The sequence below is a fragment of the Leptonychotes weddellii genome, chromosome 5 (assembly GCF_054177405.1).
Source record: "Leptonychotes weddellii isolate Sample4059 chromosome 5, ASM5417740v2, whole genome shotgun sequence".
In the NCBI taxonomy this organism is placed as follows: domain Eukaryota; kingdom Metazoa; phylum Chordata; class Mammalia; order Carnivora; family Phocidae; genus Leptonychotes; species Leptonychotes weddellii.
Genome location: NC_138373.1, coordinates 8891827 through 8903813, shown reverse-complemented (window position 1 = coordinate 8903813; position 11987 = coordinate 8891827). Strand labels below are relative to the sequence as shown.

At 49.1% G+C, this 11987-nt stretch overlaps 1 protein-coding gene across 1 annotated transcript in view; it reads left to right on the top strand.

Moving 5' to 3' along the window:
* Positions 1–5562, top strand: part of TBL2 (transducin beta like 2) — a 7450-nt gene extending 1888 nt beyond the window's left edge. The window contains exons 3-7 of the mRNA XM_081819540.1: positions 1–166; positions 643–794; positions 1134–1260; positions 1612–1764; positions 1995–5562. Coding sequence (XP_081675666.1) covers positions 1–166; positions 643–794; positions 1134–1260; positions 1612–1764; positions 1995–2457 — 1061 coding nt within the window. The 3' untranslated portion in view covers positions 2458–5562. The remainder of the gene's footprint in view (positions 167–642; positions 795–1133; positions 1261–1611; positions 1765–1994) is intronic.
* Positions 5563–11987: the final 6425 nt, after the last annotated feature.

The following is an 11987-nucleotide window of genomic DNA, read 5'->3' as shown; positions in this document are numbered from 1 at the left end:
CTTGCATGGACTTTAGCAGCAATGGCAAGTACCTGGCCACCTGTGCAGATGACCGCACCGTCCGCATCTGGAGTACCAAGGACTTCCTGCAGCGGGAACATCGCAGCATGAGAGCCAATGTGGAGCTGGACCATGCCACCCTGGTGCGCTTCAGCCCTGACTGCAGGTGGGACTCAGCTTTGCCTGCAGAAGCCCAGCCCCAGGCTTATGTCCTTCCCATACCTGACTTGGAATAGCGAGGGGGGACCCTGGATCTCCCTGGGGGTGGCAGAAAGACTATCTGGACAGCTTGAGCAGTGCCTGGGGCTCCCTGGAGGTCTCTGCATTTTGCACAGCAGGGAAGCAGAGAGAGGAAGATGTGTTCCTACTTGGGAAGTACCAAACAAAGTCTGGCTCCAGATTCATCTTGGAAGCTGTTATAATGGTTTTCTAAACTCTAGAGAGACACAGGAGGAGCCAAAGCTATGAGAGTCCTATCTTCTGAAGTGTATTAAGAGGTTTTGAACCAAGGGGTTAAGTTGCAGGGCTGGACTGGGGCATGAAGGAAGACCCATGATTTTCCTCAGAGCCTAGCATGGGAACTGGCACACATAGGCTTCCATGTCCAAACGAACGAGTGCCTTGTCTGGTACCTGTCTCTAGAGCCTTCATCGTCTGGCTGGCCAATGGAGACACCCTTCGTGTCTTCAAGATGACCAAGCGAGAGGATGGGGGCTATACCTTCACAGCCAACCCAGAGGACTTTCCTAAAAAGCACAAGGCACCCATCATCAACATTGGCATTGCGGACACAGGTAAGAGGCATTCAGAGGGTGGAGCTTACCTAAGACTAGAAGAAGTAGCACCAGTTATTTGCTGAATGAGTTAACGCTGCCTGAGAGTTATGCTAGACCTAGTGTGACAAAGGGGCTCTGGCTCTGGGCTCCCCTGGAGTCCCAGAGCCATAGCAGGTCCCCAGGGGAGGCAGGTAAGACCCGCAGTCTTGAGCAAAATCCTTATCTGTGGGGACCCTTGGCTTAGGAGAGGAGCATGGATATTTGAGGCAGCAGAGGCCATTGTAAGTGTCTCCTTAGAGAATGAGACTTGGTCAGGTTATTGACCTCAGTTCATGTCACCCTCCCCTCCCCTCTCAGGGAAGTTCATCATGACTGCTTCCAGTGACACGACTATCCTCATCTGGAATCTGAAAGGTCGTGTGCTGTCTACCATCAACACCAACCAGATGAACAATACCCATGCTGCTATCTCTCCCTGTAGCAGGTGAGGAAGGAGGGACTTGGCATCTGGGATGGGCAGAAGTTGTGGCCAGGGACAGAGCAGAGAGCCAGTTTCAAATAGTGGAAAGAGCATACGATGTGGAATCTGGACGCCTAGATCCAAGTCCTTAGTCTCTCTTCATCTATAGTTTTTAAAAGGCTGGGGTGGGCGTGTTATGTATCTTATAGCGTGATCATGAGGATGAACTGAGGTCCTGTGTATAAAAGCGGTTTTAAAAGGCACAGCGTTATTTACACATATGATTATTAACTTACTCAGGAACGAGGTTTAGTGGGTTGGCAGAAATGAGATGCCCTTAAAATTAAGTTGTAAAGGAACCTGGTTGTGTGGCAGGTTTGTGGCCTCGTGTGGCTTCACCCCAGATGTAAAAGTTTGGGAAGTCTGCTTTGGGAAAAAAAGCGACTTCCAGGAGGTTGTGCGAGCCTTTGAACTGAAGGGGCACTCTGCAGCCGTCCACTTCTTCGCTTTCTCCAATGACTCCCGCAGGTGAGTGCATCCTCTCTTGACGTCTTACCGGTGGCTCTCAGCCCCTCTTGGCAACCGGGGCCCTTTTGCCTATCTCCGTAGCAGCTCTGCAGTAGGTAGAGTGCCTGGCCTTCAGCAGGAAGTAGGCCCAGCGGTGCAGTTGGCTTCCTAGCTGGAACCCCTCATGCCGTCCCAGTGCCCTCCCTGCCCAGGGTGTGTTGGGGCTAGAGCCGTGATTTTCCATGCTGCAGGATGGCCTCGGTCTCCAAGGACGGTACGTGGAAACTGTGGGACACAGATGTGGAATACAAGAAGCAGCAGGATCCCTACTTGCTGAGGACAGGCTGCTTTGAAGAGGCGAGCACCATGCCATGCCGCCTGGCACTCTCCCCTGACGCCCAGGTCTTGGCCTTGGCCAGTGGCAGCAGTGTTCATCTCTACAACACCCGGCGGGGTGAGAAGGAAGAGTGCTTTGAGCAGGTCCATGGGGAGTGTATCGCTGACCTGTCCTTTGACATCACCGGCCGGCTTCTGGCCTCCTGTGGGGACCGCGCAGTGCGGCTTTTCCACAACACCCCTGGCCACCGGGCAGTGGTGGAGGAAATGCAGGGCCTCCTGAAGCGGGCCTCCAACGAGAGCACCCGGCAGAGGCTGCAGCAGCAGCTGAGCCAGGCCCAGGAGGCGCTGAGAAGCCTGGGTGCCTTGAAGAAATGACTCTGGGAGGGCCTGGCAGGAAGGGCCTGGCCTGCTGCTGCCACCACGGTTGCTGCTTTTCTTCCCAGGTACTCCGCAGCTGGAAGCCTTTTGAAAGGCGTGTTCTGATTTTCTCAGTGGTGGCTCCTCTCTCCCTTTTCCCCATTGAAACTATTCTTGCTTACTTTGATCTCTCTCTCTCTTCTTGCCTGTTGTGACTCCTGGCCTTACTTGACCTCCCAGTCTAATAACCAAGGTGCTTCTCTTTCTCCTGGGCCCAAGGGATGGAATCTGTCTTCACCAGGCACGGAGGGAAAGAGTAAATTGAAGAGAGAGAGGACATGGCCTTGACCTTGTGGCAACACACCCTCGTACCCAAAGGAGTTTGTAATTGTGGAGGCAAAACCTGGGGGACACCTGAGTACTAACCAGCAGTCTTGGCAGGGTTGGGAGCCTGGGATACCATCCAGTGACAGAACTGTGGTGTGGTGTCAGGGAAGGGCTAGTCTTAATCCAGGCGAAGCTCCTAACTCTGTCGAAAAGGAATTAAGGGATTCCATTCTGTGCCTCAGTTTTTTTAATTTGAAAATGGAGAATGATTTGTTCTTGACCTGCTTATTAGAAAGGTATTGTGAAGGTATGCACGTATAAAGTCCCTAGATTTGGAAGAAAAGTGGAAAAGAGTAGTAATATATGTTGTCTGTCGGCCAATCTCACTAACTAACTACCGGGTAAAAGTGGGACTCAGTGTAGTTTCAAACTAAATTAAAGGGAAAGAAATACATCTCTTGGGAAGGCGAAGTTTCTGGAACTTGATCATACATGTTGTATCTGGTTCTGCTTTAAGTTGGGTAGAGGAATCATAGGAATCCAAGATTGGACTCCTGTCTTCAAGGTGATATCCTCTTTGAGGGGATCTCTTTTCAGTTTGTCAGGTATTTCAGTGCCTGCCCTGTGCTCAGCACTGCACGAGGCACTGGAGATAAATACGAACAAGACATGATCGCTGCCATCAGAGATGGCTGGTGGGAGAGAGGGACATGTGGCTGTTAAGTGCTTTTTGCTGGTTAATTCATAGCTATAGACGCTGCTGTAAAAGTCAAGGCAAGAGAGAGGATTGAATCAGGACGTAGGCGATGGATTTGAAATTGAAGGGATAGAGTTGGTAAGAGATGAGGCATTTCAAAGTTCAAACGTTTTGGATTTGAGACTGCTTGAATGTGGGAGAAGGGAAATGAGGATCCAGGGAGACTTGAATCTTGGCAAAATGTATTCCTCTGAAATCACATTCTTGCTGTCTCTCTCCCTAAAATCAGGGCCACCCCTAGACATCCCCAACTCATAAATGTTTGAACAAGGCACAACCTTGAAGTTACCCCTAATGACTCCCTTTTTCATTAATACCATCCACTCCATCAGAAAATTCTTTTGGTTAGACTCAGGATATACCTGAATCTGCTTCTCTCCATCTTTTCTGTTACCATCCTGGTCCGAGCCACTGTCACCTACTGGACTGTGATAAGGTAGCTTCCTCACTGATCCCCCTGCTTCCTCTCTCGCCTCGTTAAGTCGCTCTCTACGTAGCAGAGTGATTTTTGAAAATGTAAACCAGATCACATTGTTCCCAAGCAAAAACTTTCCAGAGGCTTCCCATTGCACTTGGAATAAAATCCAAAATTCTCATCATGGCTTACAAGGTCCTATGTAATCTGGCTTCCTTCCTCTGTGATCTCGTGACCGCTCTCCTAGCCACCCCAACCTTGCTGTTACGGATTTGACCAAGCCAAGTTCTGTCCTGCCTCAGGCGGAAGCTGTGCTTGTGCGTTTCCCTCTGCTTGGAAGCCTTTTTCTTTTCTGTTGGCAGACTTGTCGTGCTTGTCATTATTCAGGTCTCCCTTTCAATTACACTTCAGAGAGAGCCTCCCTGACCACCCAGTCTGAAGTAGCCCTTTCCACCAATCATACCACACCTGTCACATTAGCTTACTTTATTTATTTTGTAGTGACCTAATGCTATCTGAAATCATCTTGTTTGGATATATGTTTGCTCCAGGGGTTTCGGCTGAAATGCTTATGGATGTCAAGGGGAAAATGCAAATGCATGCGTGGGGCCACAATGGCCTGGGTGTAAGATGGTGGAAAATGGGGGGAAACTGAAGTGATCTCTAGAGGGCAGGTGTCCGGGGTGAGGGGTAGGGGTGGCTGCTACTTATTATTTAGGAATTCAGCAGAAGTTGCTTGTTTGAGAGAAGCTAGAAGTTGGCGATTTATTATAAAAACAAAAATTAAACACTGTGGACCAAACAGAACACTAACGTGGGCCAGATGCCGCCCACCAATCTCTCATTGGCAGCTTCTGGATTGTTCATTAAGCTACAGAAATGTGAGCTCCACAGGGGCAGAATCTTTGTCTTATTTGCTCTGTATCCCCAAGCACAATACCAGGGACAGAGTAAGCACTCAATAAATATTGAAGTCAAATCGGGGGGGCAGTTAGCAGACATTTGATACCCTCTGTGTGCATCATCCCACTCAATTTCCATTGTGGTTTTATGCTCTCGATAACAGACTTCTGGTTAATAACGCTATGCACATGGGTCCCGGTGAACAGTTGCTTTCAGGTTGTCAGAAAAATGAGGCTAAAACACTTCTTTGCATATCTGTTTGGCTCTGGCTTTACTCTTCACTGGGTATCCGGGAGGCAAGTGACCGTAGTATGTTGAGTTACTGAAGTCAGACGTCTTTGGCTTCAGGTTTGGCCGGGTCACTTAACTGACTTGAGACCTTGAGCAGATAGATCACTGGGCGTCTGAGTTTGTTTCCTCCTCTGTAAAATGGGAATAAATCCTGTTCTGAGGGCCTTGCAGGGCCGTGAGTATCTAATGAGGCGAGTGAAGCCCTACAAAAAAGTCGTCACAGACTTCCTGAGGACACCGCTCCTCTCACTAATGTCGAGGCTGCTTCGCATGGAGAAGGTATCTGGATATTAACCTAGAGCAGAGGCCGCCGCGTGTTTTTGATTAAAACTCTGTGTGTGTGAAGGCAGCATTAACATTTTAGTATTACTATCTCAACTTCTGTGGGTTTGCAATTTTTCAAAATAAAAGGCCGGGGATATATTTTCAATGGTGGTATATAGCCTATTTTTATCAGTCATCAAAAATAGAACACAATACTTAAACCACAAAGGTGCACATTTAAAGCCCTATTGATAGTCTTGGTCAATTTCCATCAAAGTAAGAAGGCTCCTCCTCTTCAAGATTGTCCTGTAATTAGAGATTACAGGTGGTGAGTAGGAAACACATACTGTCGTGATGAGTCATCAGTGATAGTAGATTATCTCAGGTTAGATAGACTGAACATTGCCCCAAATTGGCCACAGATCTAGTAACGTAATAATTTGGGGGTTCATGTACTTCTCTACACAATTGCAGAGGCGTCTTCTTGGCGAGCATGGCTTGGTTTCACACCCAGCTCTTCAGGCAGAGGTGTGCTGATGGGCACGGGTTGGCACTGCAGGATCGACCACAGCAACCAAAGGCATGATTCCTACACGCAAGTCCAGTGTGTCTTCTAAGCTTGTCAGGGCATTTCCAAATCTCCATTTCGGGGCGCTTGGAAAATGAGTGTTTCCATTTTCCACACGCACACCCGATTTGAGTCCATCCGCGTTTTCTTGATCATGTTAGTAGCGGCTAACTTGAGTGCTAAGCATTTAATCCCCACCAGCCCACTATTGTTTTTGCCTCAGCTGTTCTCCCAGCAACCGCATCTTAATTTTTGTTTGGTGAACTACACTTCCCTGACTCTTAATCCACAATCCACATGACTTAAGAGGAGAGAGACTGAGACCCTTCATGGTGGGCTTATAACCAATCATCAGGTCCCTGGACTTTGCCAGATCTTTAGAAAAGTGATAGCTTTAATTTTCTGTGGGGATTGCTTGGTAAGTAGGATGTAGGCTTACTACAATGGGTAGTCCTGCCCAAGAAGGAAGCTAACACAGGGAAGCAGAGACCACGTGCTGAGGATGCTGGTGAGGCTGCCGGATCCAGACACGCCTGAGGTGTTTGCCACTGGACTTGTCAGTTCTAAGAACCAATAAATTCCTATTTATGATGAAGTCTGTTTGAATTGGGATATTCTTACTTGCAATTGAAAGGCCTTAACATCAGTATTATTAGAGAGTTCAAGTAAATTGCCCAAGGCACGTAATAATTGGCACACTCCAGTATTTCAATTGAGGCCTATCTGGTACATACCTTTAGCCATCAGGCACATCCCCAACATTTGTAAAAGCCAGAGGCAGGAATACAAATGGAGACCCATGCGCCATGTCTTAATATTTCAAGGTGAAAAAAAATCAAGCTGAGCCCACATACGTTCCATCCTCCTAACGGTGACATAACGTTCTGGAAGGCCAAGTTTGAATTGAGAATTCTCAGAGTCAGGTCTGTGCCACAGTGTGGTGTCCTAGCTGGCCATCCTGTGGTCTAGGCCTCTTCTCTTCCCACCTGGTTCTTTCCCACATTACAAGGGAAACCCCAGCACACACCTCCCAAGTGTCACCATATTGCAAACCACCACTTCTTGGCCACTCAGCCCTTGGGCCTTAGGGTGTGCACCGTGGGGCAGCACCGTCTTTGTGAAAATGGTCCCAGGGGAAAGGCTCCTTCCGTAGGCCTTGGAGGCAGGCTTGGGTCATTTTGGACAGGGATTCCAAGGTCTAAGATGGGTACCTGAACTTGTCTGGTAGGTGAGAGGGGGGACACAAGCGCTGGGTGTCCCCATTTCCCTGGTCCTGCAAATCCTGTGCCTCATGGAGAGGGACATAGCCGGAGGAGGCCAGGACAGGTCCCCCAGAAGGAGTCCTCTTGGCCCACATCTAACATTTACCTTGTTAACCACACTTGATTTTTTGCCTGCAGTTTCAAGTTCACTAACCCAAGCCAAGCTCTCCTTAACCCATCAGAAATGAAATACAGTGAGTATTGTGAGTTCGCAGGGTTCAGCCAAGTATGTCTGAGAGTTCTTCTAGAAGCATATTAACCGGTGTCTGGATCCTGATTACTGCCTCTCCAGTCTCACCTTCAAGTTCTTCCCAAGTATCCCACAGAATAGCTGCAGCCAGGGCACCCATATGGAAGCCATTCACACCTTGATCATTCCTCCGTCACGCCCCAGGATCAAGCTGACAGGTTAGGAAGGAAGCCCAGGGGGGAGGTGGGGGTGCTTAGCACCCCAGCTTTCTCTAATAAACTGATGGAGCTTTCCCTCCTCTTGTGGATGCTCTCTTTACAACATGGGTACTCAGCTTCTGGCTTAAACGCCTCAAACTGCTCACTGGCTGGTAGCATAGGCTAGCTAATCGAGTAGGATTTTCTGTTTGCTTTTGTAAAAATCTCGGTTAAATGTATCAAATAATCCTGTTTTACCCTCAAATCCCTTCCTTCAAAGTTTTTGTCTTCCTCTAGAGGCACCTTTCTGCCACAGCTGAAACAGGTCAGAATAATGGGTATCATTCCCAGAGTGCAACTTCCAGTCCAGACACCGTTCTCCGTGCTGTTCTGGTAACAGCTCAGTCCACCCTCCAGCAGCTCTGAGATACGTACACTTAGAACGTCCATATCACAAGCATTGCCAGAGTCGCTGAGGAGGCGTGTGGCTGAGCTGGGATTCAAATCCATGGAGTCTGTGTGCAGAGCTCATGTTCTTGGTTCCCAGCCTCTGGCAGGTGTCAGAATCACCCAGGACCTGGGTACAAATACCAAGTCCCAGGTCCTATCCTGCTTTGGCAGGCCTGGGCCTCTGTGTTCTTTATTAGCTCTCAGGGATTCAGATACCAAAGCATGGGAGGCCCTGCACTGTGTTCTTCTGCCTTGATTTGGAATATTCTTCACACGCTACTGTCCTGCCTGAGGGCGTGTGCTGTTCCTACAGGGGAGTGTTTCCTTGCTTGTGCTCAGCGGAGGAAAAGCTGCAGTTCATCAGCCAGGGGCCCTCTTGGGCTGTCCCATTCCCTGCTTGGCCCCAGAAATCCTCCGGCTCATGTCCCTGGCCACACGGGCGTGACCTCAACTCCCTCAGGAGTTCCTCTTTGGAGACTGCTTTCCTCCCATTACCTCAGACTAACTTAATGGCCCCTCATTGTTTTCACAAGCCTTAATGTTCCTCTGTCTCTGCCCCACGTTGTGTTGCCGTGTGCTCGGATTATCTGGAGGACAGGAGGACCTGTCTGCTTGATTTCGGCATTTTAACAGCCTAACAGAGAGCCAGTCAGCTGAATAAAAGAACTTCCACCTCCCTGGAACCTTCCCCCATTGTCCCCAGGGCCTCAGGATCCCTGAGCACGTTCTGGACACCTTCCTTCAGAAGGGGCCTTTCCCACACCTGACCCAGGGATAGGGGAGCCTTTAACCAGCCTGTGGTTTGGGGCACCACATCCTTCAAACTCCCAGAACCCGAGGCTGCTTTAAGAGGAGGGTCGGGAATAGAGCTTGGCTTGTAGGTTTTTAAACCACACAGTACACGGAGAGATTCAGACGGAGTTCTCATCCTAATGGCTTGCTGGTACCTCCCAGGGACTTCTCTCTTCCTTCTCTTCACCTCAGCCCCACACTCATTTTGACCACTTTGCCAGGGGCAGTGGGGTCTTCCCACTGCCTGCACCCAGCCCCTCGGGAGCATCCAGGAAACCAGCTCCTTCGTCTGCCGTCTTTCTGTGATACTTGAAGCCCAGGATAGTGTCTTGTGCATGGATGTGTTTTCCTAATTATAGCTACTCCAGTAAAGGCATGTTTCAGAGGCTAATATCTTGGGAAAAGGTGCATAAAGTTTTAGTCCTGTGTTGTCTGTTTTCCACAATGAATGTGCACTTTTACGAAACCAGTAAGACTATCACATGATACGTTGCAAGGATTCACAATAACCTCTCATCACATAATTTTCGCATTCATTTCACAGCAGCTCTTGTGAGGTAGCAATGATTCCATATTGCAGATGGATAAACAGGTTTGTTGAGGTTAAGCAAGTAAGAATTCGGCCCTGGGACAGAGTCCAGAGTTCAAGCTTGTTCTTGGTGTCACCCCCGACTGCCTCCGACCTTGCCCTCCAGAGGCAAGTTCCTTGAGGGCAGGGACTTTGTAGTCTTAGGAGCCTAATTTGCACCTCCTATTCTTAGTGCACCCATGCAAATGAGCACACAGTTGGCATTTCATATTTGTTGGCTAACGTGATGATGAACACACACACTTAGTGCTCAACAGTTAATGAGCCCACTATGGCCTCCACTTACCCCCTCCACCGTGCAACCATGCTGCCAATAGAAATCATTCCATTACTTTCTGGGATGACAACATCTTGTGAGTTCACACCCGAGGGTGATTCTCCCAGGGGCTAATTGCTACTGAGCAAGGAGATCGTAAAGCTCCAGCACCAGAAGGCCAAACCCTGGGGTTCAGAGGCTGTAGCCACCCTGAGCACTTTCCAGGATTTTAGTTCACCTCCATCACATCCAGACAATTTGAATTCAAAGCAGTAGCTACCAAAAAGACTTCATGTCCATGTAGTAAGGGTGGGGTGGGGGTAGCTGCAGTCCACCAGACCCCTCAGACATGCTTGCTCTGCTGGTCTCTCTAAGACTTTGAGGATCCCTGGAACCCACAACCATTGTCTCCTCCTGTATTGATTCTGAATCAGCTGATGGGAGCAAGGGTGGGGCCCATTAGTCACCGGCGACAAAACATCCAGAGGCCAGGGTGATGTGGCAAGATTCAGCAACTCACCCCCTGGTGCTTGCTGGACAGCATCATCACTTTTCCCTTGCCCACTAAAAGGTCCCCCTTCCCATTTGCTATCGTGTCTTTCAGATCCAGTGATTGATCATATCTTAAATGAGTGCTAAGTCCTCTGGTGCCTTGGCATTTACAGGTTGTAAAATGATGGTCAGGCTGGGACAGGGACGTGTACACAAACCATCCCCATACAGTCAGTGGGTTTGACGGCCCGGACAAGTTTCAGTGGTTTGGGGAGCCCAGAGGCAGGAGAAATAGCAACCATCACAACAAACCCAAAGTGAAAGAGAAATTGATGATGTTGCTGGTGATGATGACTGGTCTCTGGTCCCCGGGTGGGTATGTCACCCTAACAAGGTGGCCTCTGCCCTCCCTACCTCTAAACCTTTTGTGATCTGGAGCCCAGGGCAAACTTGAATTTCTTGGTGTGCCACACCCCAAATTTGTCCACTGTGGCAGAGGTCACTGTTGCTCACCAACATCCATGCTTCTCCTCTTTCTCCTACAAGGTTAGACAATTACCAGGCTCTCTTGCAACTAGGTGATATCATGTGATGAGTCCTGGAATGTGTGCAGAAGCCATCTGTTGAGTCTGGGACTACCTCTAGAAACCGTCCTGTGGTTCTCTGTGTTCTCTCTTCTCTTTCCTGCTGGCTGTGAGCAGAGGATTCACTGAAGACCACTAGGCTGTAGATGGATGAGTCAGTAGATGAAGGGAGCCTGAGCCCCTGAACGACTCTGTGGAGTGGGTCCTCCCTGACCCCAGCATTGTATTGTGACCATGAACAAGAAATAAATTCATGTTGTGTTAAAAGGCATGGAATGAGTGGGGTTGTTTGTTACAGCAGCTAGCCTATCCTGATTAATACACTTAGGACAGAATGAAAAGGGCTGGAGGAAAGAAAGAAGTTGGGAGGGGCTGTTGACAAGGGTTTAGGGTGGTGACGGGTTTTCAGTGGCTGAGTACATTCGCTGCTGGGCTGGGCAAGACTTCCTGCTGGGCTCTGTGAAGTAAGCTTCCTGCTGTTTGGGGGCTGAGTGGCTGCGCGCTGAAGGCTTCCCGACTCCCATTTTTAATGATGTTGCCTTTATTTATTTTCACACTGCTTTATTATAAAGACAGCCGCCAGCATCTCTCTTCAGTTACTCCTGTGTTGTGATTTATAATAAGACATAATATAGTTTGGTCTTCAATCATGGCCCTGGCTCACAGCTCCCATAGCCCTTGTCATTTTCTTTTCTTTTTTTTTTTTTTAAGATTTATTTATTTATTTGAGAGAGCGAGAATGAGAGAGAGAGAGAGTACATGAGAGAGGGGAGGGTTAGAGGGAGAAGCAGGCTCCTCGCCGAGCAGGGAGCCCGATGCGGGACTCCATCCAGGGACTCCAGGATCATGACCTGAGCCGAAGGCAGTCGCTCAACCAACTGAGCCACCCAGGTGCCCCTTTTTTTTTCTTTTTTAAAGATTTTATTTATTTGACAGAGAGAGAGAGAGAGAGGGAACACAAGCAGGGGGAGTGGGAGAGGGAGAAGCAGGCTTCCCGCCGAGCAGGGAGCCCAATGCGGGGCTCCATCCCAGGACCCTGGGATCATGACCTGAGCCAAAGGCAGACGCCTAATGACTGAGCCACCCAGGCACCCCAACCCTTGTCATTTTCTAAGTGTTTAGAGCACAAGGGACAACTTTTGCTATAATATTTGGGGTTTGTTTGCGGGCTCCAGAAATAGCTCCATTATTTCTTATGCCACCACCCTGCC